Here is a 7,675-nt window from a genome sequence, read left to right as displayed (position 1 = left end):
AAACAGAAAGCATCAGTTCAACCGTTCGAATTTCATCAGTTCAACCGGTTGAATTCATCAGTTCAAGTAGGGTAACAGAATAATATTCTGTTACGCGTAACAGAATAGCCCAGATCCATATATATATATACTGCACGCGTTATTTTTTCGGTACTATTTTCGCTCTAATATTTTAACCGTTTATCGGAATGAGGCGTGTAATATACCATTGAAAAGCTATGGATTAGGCGCAACTTCGACATGTTGAACACTTTTCGAGATTCCACACGGTTTAAGAGCAGTTTTGAAAATAGTGTTGCGGATGACGAGTGGCAGCGAGCGTTTTTTCACGTTTTTTTCTAAACCGATTGTCGGAATGAAGCAAATGATACGCCGTTGGATAGATATCGTCGAGGCGCATCTTTTGCATATATAATCTGTAATTCATTACGGTTTAAGAGCAGTTTCAAATTACTAAATCGTGGAACTCTGTTTTTCAAGTTCTTTAAATATTTCGGTACTGTTTTCGCTCCAGTTTTTGAACCGTTTGTCGAAACGAGGCATGTGATACGCCATTGGAAAGCTACGAACGAGGCGCAACTTTCATACGTTGAAATATTTTTGAGATTCGTTACGGTTTTAAGTTAATTTTGAAAATCGTGCGGCAGACGACAAGTGGCAGCGACCGTTTTTCGCGAAATTTTTGCAAACCGTTGGACAGAATGATTCAAACGATACGCCGTTGGAAAGATATCAATGATACACAACTCTTTCATGTAGAACACTCTCTCTAATTCTTTACGGTTTAAGAGGAATTTCGAATTTAACGAAATGCAGACACTCTGTTTTTCGCGACACCCAAATCGACGTGGATACTTCATCTGACAGAAAACCGCACTTCATCGAATGAAAAACCGCACTACATTACACGGGTAAGAGAACTGCATGGTTTCTTTTTTGTGGGACGTAAATTTTTAAAGACGAAGAAGAAAACCGCACTGCTTTTAGACTGAAAACCGCACTGCATCAAACAGTCAAGCGAACTTCATGATTTCTTTTTTGTGGGACGTAAAATTTTGAAGACGAGGAAGAAAACCGCACTGCTTTTAGACTGAAAACCGCACTGCATCGGACGGTCAAGTGAACTTCATGATTTCATGAAAAATGAACCTCTCCAACATACGAAGCGAACTGCGCTGTTTAAACATTTTTTTTTCAAATGAAGTGTACTGCAGAGTCTTTCGGAGTGGACTTTTTAAATATCAAAGTGCACTGCATTCTCTCTTTAGAGTTTGGTTTTCGGGTAGTGCAATAGTCTACATTAGTGAACAAAGTGCACTGCATTCTCCTTTTTATTATTCTCCTTTTGAGTTTGGTTTTCACGTAGTGCAATAGTCTGCATTAGAGAACAAAGCACACTGCATTTTCCTTTTTATTTTTTCTCTTCAGAGTTTGTTTTTCACGTAGTACAATAGTCTGCATTAGAGAACATAGTGGAGCTCTGAGTTTTGGGCTCCGGCATTTTCTTTGTTCTCCACAAGGGGTGGCTCCACTGCATAGGTCGCTGCACAGGAAGCGCAAGTTGCTCCTGCAGGCGAAGTGGACTTCAGAGGAAGTGGAAGTTGCTCCAACAATTTTTTCTGTTCTCACAAAGCCCTTCTGGCCAAACTGCATCTACGGAGGGGGAGAGGCAGATTCTTGCCAGCGAACTGCAAGGCCAACCTTAGTTTCTGTTCAACACACAATCAAAATTAAAATCAAGGGGCGGCCGCAAGTGAACATACAGCAACGCTGAAGTTAACCTCTCCAACACGCACACGGCACTGCACCTTGGGGGTCACTGCACTGCACAGGGACACGCCTCACTGCTCCCGCGGGGATGGGAGGTGGAGAGAGAGGGGAGCAGACGTCCAACTCATCGGGGGGAACCCACGGCTGGACGCCCGAGACACCCCAACTCCCACCCAACTGTCTGGATCGGCCGGGGCGACACCGGCAAGCATAAGATCAAGGTGGAGGAGCGGACGCTCGAGGCCGGTGGCTGCGGTGCCGTGACCGATGACGAGGAGGGCGCCAAACCGCACGATGTCCCGCCGTGACGCTGAACTTCCCAGCGGCGGCTCAATCCAGATCGGGGACGAGGGCAGACCCGAGCGTGGGGGATCGGCTAACCCTCACAGGGGTGGCGCGAGACCAGGCTGGCGACGGGGTCGATCGACGGCAGAAGGGAGGTGATGTGGGAGACAGGAGGCAGCGGGGCGGCGCGAGCATGGGCCGGCGCCGGGTTGGCGCGGCGCACCGGTTGCAGGATGGTGAAGTGGGATCCAGCCCGGGGTGGTGGAGGCGGGGCTCGCCGGATCCGGCCGTATGGCGGCCCTGGATGTGGGCGTTGAAGGCGGGGATCGACGGATCCCACCGGATCCGGCGTGTGGCAGCGCCTGTACATGGGCGGCATCAGTGCGTGGTGGTGGGACGGGACTCCGGCCGGGAAGGAGAGGAGGCCGGTCGGTCGGGGGTGGGGTGGTTGTGGGATGCCTGGAGTGGGCACTGGGGATTGGGGGTGGTGGCGCTGGGGCGTGGGCATCGAGGAGAGGTGGATGGGGATTTATCGGGGAAGAACATGGGTTCGGTGGGGGTGGGGTGCGTGGGGGTAGCCGGCTAGGGTGGGTTTGCAGTTCTACGGGGTTCGGGCGGTGCTGGGTGTTCGGGTCGGTGAGTGTTATCAGAATAAGCTTTTTTGGTGTGTAGAATAAGGTCTTAAGGGGGGTGTTATCATAATAGACCCACCCGCTGCCCCGATCCCCACCTCCTCCCTCGATCCACTCCCCGCCGAATGCCAGATCTCGCCGCCGCCTCGTCCCCAAACCTCCGCCGGGGCCTCCTCCTTCCCCAACCGCAACCTCTGCTCCCCTGAGCCCCTCATCCCGCCGCCGTCCTCTGATCCCGCCGCCGCGCGCCTTCCCCTGAACCCCACGCCGCGCGCGCCCTCCCAGGAACGCCCCGCCGCCACGAGCCCTCCCGGGAACCCCCGCCGCCGTGCACCCTCCCCGGAACCACCGCCCTCCTCAAATCCCGCCGCCAGTGCCACCGCCCTCCCCGGATCACCCAGCCACCGCCATCTCCCTCCCTGGTCGCGCCGCCGCCACTCTTTCCCTCCCCAAATAGCATCGCAACCACCACCTCTGGCCTCTCCTGCATCGCGCCCATGCTCCTCTACCTACGGGCGCGGCTCTGCCCCACAACCATCGCCGTCGACGAAGCCCGACAACCATTAGCCTGGGCACCCTCCCTCCCGCCCGCTTGCTCCGACGCGGATCCGGACAACCCCGCAACCCTCCCCTCCGGTGAGCCTCCTCTTCTCCTTCTCTACCTCCGGCGTCCCACCCCTTCCCCCACCTCCCCGACCTTCACTGGTTGCCTGGACAGGACTGCCCTTGCCATTGGGCGCGACCAGTGCCTGTACTTCGCCCACGACCAAGCCACTGTGCTCATCTTCAGTTCCGCGTCACCCAACAGTAGCGGTATGTTGATGTTCAGAGCACATGTTCTGTTGAAAAGATTCCCATTTTGCCTAATTATATTGCAATCCTCCAAGTCTATGAGCCATGATCTGTACTGTGAACATATACTGATAATACAAGTTATTTGGTACACTGTCAAGGTTCAGGAAAGGATGCAGGCTTCCACACGATGCCTGAAAAATGCCACTTTCCAAATCTCGTCTCCGTCCGAGCACGAAGCCGCTGCTGCCCGTCAGTGCTTGGTGCACCAGGAGAAGTTCGTCACCTCACTTGCGAGCAGTCCATCTATCGCCTCCTGTGCAAGCACTCCATCACCTCACACAGTGTCCGTTCGACAGAGTTTGTCCTTTTGAAGAAGCGGAAAATGGAGTTTGAAGCGGCCGCGGGCGGGTGGTGGTGTGGTTGCAGAAGAAGAAACGCTGGTGCGAACTCGTCCATCCGGCGCTAGTATACCAGTATGATTTGGAGGCGAAGAATTTTTTGTGTCTCTTACCATGAATCTGTGTAGCTATGGAAACTTGGCTTCCTGTAAAATTTTAAGATATATCGCTAGCACTTTGTTCCCCAAGTGTGTTTGCATTAATGCGTGAGAGGAAACTATTCTGGGCCTATGCTTTGCACTGCTACGTACTCCGACATAGTTTGAATGTAGTTTTGGAGTCCAATATGGCTCCAGGTTGAAGTTTGATACATTGCACGTGATTGATGTATATTATATCCTACTACAAATGCATAACACTTCTTGTCCGATTATACATGATTGTGCAGTCCAATGCATAACATTGGTTCTAAAAAAACTAGAGGTTCAAATTTAAATAACAGAGAAGTTCAATATTTATTATAATATCAAGAAGGTCAAATTGAAAAAACCGAGCAGTTCAAAAAGTTTAAAAACTTTTCCCGTTACTAATGAATAACACCAAGAAGTCCATTTTTTGCGTCAAAATTATGCAAAAAAATTACAGTAGAATATTGTGCTCTCAAAAAGTGTTAGCGGTATCCATAAGAACGCAACATTTTCTATTTTCATTTCATTTTTTTGATATATAAGAATGAATAAAACTTGAGCCGGTCGGGGACATATTGTCGAGAAGTTCATGTACAATGGACTTGTTAACTCTCAAAGTTCATAATTAATAAAATGGAGAGGTCAAAGAAAATGACAAATAAAAAAGTTCAAAAAATTCCCATGGATTTTGATGGATATTTCTAATTTATAAAGAAAACCAGAAGTTCAAATTAAAAAGTACTTCAAAAACCATTATAAAAATGGATTTTTATCATTTGTAAAAAAATGGAGAAGTCCAAATTAAAAAGAGGAACATTTCAAAAAGAATTTACGAAAAAATCCCAATTAGAATAAAAGGAACAAGTAAAAAAGTTTGAAAAAAATCTTGTTTCTTAAAAAACTAGAAGTTCAAATTTAAATAATGGAGCAGAAAAGTTGTGTGTTTTCAACAGCTTATTCATGTGCAGCAGAAGTTCAAGTCAAACTAACGGGGCGATTCAGCGCTTATTCTTGAAAAAGTGGAGAAATTATACATGCTCTGTAGGTCAAAAGTTTGGCTTTAATTTATGTTTTGTGAAGGTCAAAATGTTGTGTTCGAGAAGGTCAAGTGTGTTATCTCAGCAATTTCAAAATAAATTTAAACATGCAAGGTAAAACATTCAAGAAAACAAAAATGGAGAACTTCAATTTCTAAAAGATGACGCAGTTCAACGTGTAAAGCACTGTTGAAAGAAAACAAAAAGAAAATGAGAAGTTCAATTTCTAAAGATGAAGCGGTTCGACGTGCAACCCAATGTTGAAAGAAAACAAAAAGAAAGGAGAAGTTCAATTTCTAAAGATGACGTGGTTCGACGTGCTAAACAATGTTGAAAGAAAATAAAAAGAAAAGGAGAAGTTCAATTTCTAAAGATAGCGCTGTTTGATGCGCAAACCAAAGCAAAAACAAACACAAAAATGTTGTTTTGGTGTCTTAAAATATTTTTATTTGTAAAAAAATGATTAAAAAATAAAACCAAGAAGGCCATATTAAAAAGATGGAGAAGTTCGATGATTATAGAAACTCAGGTTTTCCTCGTTATTAAAGAATGGGAACAAGAAGTTCAAAAAAAAACAAGAAGTTCAATTTTAAAAAATAGAGCGCTTCAAAATTTCATAAAGAAAGATTAAGAAATAAAACCAGGAAGTCCATATTAAAAAGATGGAGAAGTTCGATGACTATAGACAACTCAGATTTTCCTCGTTAGTAAAAAATGGAAACAAGAAGTTCAAATATAAAAATAACAAGGAGTTCAACTATTAAAAATATAACATTCAAAATTTCATAAAAAAGATTAAGAAATAAAACTAGGAAGGCCATATTAAAAAGATGGAGAAGTTCGATGATTATAGAAAACTCATATTTTCCTCGTTATTAAATAATGGAAACAAGAAGTTCAACCATTAAAAATAGAGCGTTTCAAAATTCATAAAAAGGATTAAGAAAAATCAGATTAAAAAATTTATTAAAAAACTCTAAATATTTCACGTAACCGAGAGAGGTTCAGGTTGATAGAAGTTCATGTACTACACGGTGTGCATTTTGTATTAAAAAGAACAAAAAAGCAAATGCTAAAAGTTTTGTTGTTACAAGTTCAAGTCCTTGGTCGGAGAACGTTAAAAAAATTATTGTGAGAGACGTTTGTACAAAAGGAATATTATTTGTGTAACACTTACGACTGGATGAGAAAATTACAAACAAAAATATGTCCCAGAAGTTCAACGTGAAAACAGCAGGAAGTTCAACTACTACGCTAAATGAATTTCAAATGAAAAACTTTCAAAATCATCGCGAGTATGAAAAAATGATCAACACGGGAAAGTTGCGTGTTTACAGCAGCTTTCCATCAGTATATCACCCGCTCAATTCCCGTGAGTGGGATGGAGAGCTACGGGCAGTGGATGAAGATCTACGAGCAAAAAAATCACGTAAAAAACAGAGTGAAGTTCAGGTACACGCACCGAGAAGTTCAGATTCTTCACGCGGTGCATTTTCGAAGAATCTGATTCGCGGTAGAAGCAGAACGAATGATCCTGCCATTTTCAGAATTACTTGAAAACGGCTAGGAATCAGAGAAAACCATCAACATGAAAAAGTTTCACATTTTCCGTAGCTTTTCAACGGTATATTATTTGCCCAATTTCGATAAATTTTGTAGAAATTATGGCGAAAATACGTTTTTCACCATTTTCAAAACTGACTTAAAACCGTAAAGAATTGGGAGAAACAATACATACCAAAAAGTTTCACATTTGTTCAAGCTTTCAAACGCCATATCATTTGAAGCATTCGGACACACGGTTAAAAGATTAGCTCGAAAATACGAACTCGGTAGGACTTGGACCATTTTCTAAATTACTCTTAAACCATTCAAAATTAGAAAAAAACTTTCAAGATGAAAAAGTAGCGCATTTTCATAAGCTTTCCAACTCCATATCATATGCCTCCATTAGATTAGCCGTTTAGAAATGACATCAAAAAAACGAACTCTGTTGTTCGGTTTACGAAATTTTACATTTTTTGAAATTACTCTTTAACCATAGGGAATTAGAAAAAGCTTTCAACATGTGGAAGGAGCGGTTTTGCAGCAGCTTTCCAACGCCATACTATATGCCTCATTCCGATAAATGGTTTAGAAATGCGATCGAAATTACGATTCACGTTTTTTGTGTGAAGAAAAAACGATTTTCAAAACTGCTCTTAAACCGCTTACATTTTGCGAAAAATTTAACTTGGGTCATGATACTCATGTCCATAGCTTTCCAACGGTATATAGCAAGCCCTGTTTGGGCAATGTTGCGGGAAGTTCTACCTAGCACAGATGGAAGTTCAGGTCGAACAACTCAGGCAGTAAAATCGCAAAAACGCGAGTTCTTCATGCCCCGAGTGCAAAATCCGCCTATGAGCGAGATTCCTATCTAAAACGAGTATTTAGTTGGTAAAAATCATTTGAAGATTACACTTACATCACATGGAACACGACTAACCAGAAAAACTCGCAGTAGAAGGCACGGTTGCAAAGATAGCCCAAAGGTCGGGTTCGTACAGAGAGAAGTTCAGGCGTGTTACTCAGGCAGGTCAGGTTGTGATCAGAATATTATTCTGATCCCGTGATCAGAATAGTGTTTA

General features: G+C 43.8%; 1 protein-coding gene and 1 long non-coding RNA gene across 5 annotated transcripts; one reads left to right on the top strand and one right to left on the bottom strand.

Moving 5' to 3' along the window:
• Positions 1-1,380: 1,380 nt before the first annotated feature.
• LOC119275896 lies at positions 1,381-2,619 on the bottom strand. Its single transcript, XR_005135948.1, has 2 exons — positions 1,809-2,619; positions 1,381-1,709 (listed from the first exon to the last, which is right to left on the bottom strand). It is a non-coding gene; the product is annotated as an uncharacterized LOC119275896 (long non-coding RNA).
• A 148-nt stretch (positions 2,620-2,767) lies between these two features.
• Positions 2,768-4,109, top strand: LOC119275895. 4 transcript variants are annotated; one of them, XR_005135946.1, is made up of 2 exons: positions 2,768-3,323; positions 3,647-4,109. XR_005135946.1 is itself a non-coding variant. In XM_037556830.1 (2 exons), the coding sequence occupies exons 1-2, from the start codon at positions 3,185-3,187 to the stop codon at positions 3,946-3,948; spliced, it is 447 nt and encodes a 148-aa protein (XP_037412727.1). In that variant the 5' UTR covers positions 2,768-3,184; the 3' UTR covers positions 3,949-4,109. The 4 variants fall into 4 exon arrangements, 1 of the variants encoding a protein (XP_037412727.1); XR_005135945.1 differs by lacking the exon at positions 3,647-4,109 and adding an exon at positions 3,406-3,490; XM_037556830.1 differs by having other exon boundaries at positions 3,641-4,109.
• Positions 4,110-7,675: the final 3,566 nt, after the last annotated feature.

Source organism: Triticum dicoccoides, chromosome 3B, assembly GCF_002162155.2.
Source record: "Triticum dicoccoides isolate Atlit2015 ecotype Zavitan chromosome 3B, WEW_v2.0, whole genome shotgun sequence".
NCBI lineage: Eukaryota > Viridiplantae > Streptophyta > Magnoliopsida > Poales > Poaceae > Triticum > Triticum dicoccoides.
This window is presented reverse-complemented; position numbering and strand designations above follow the sequence as displayed.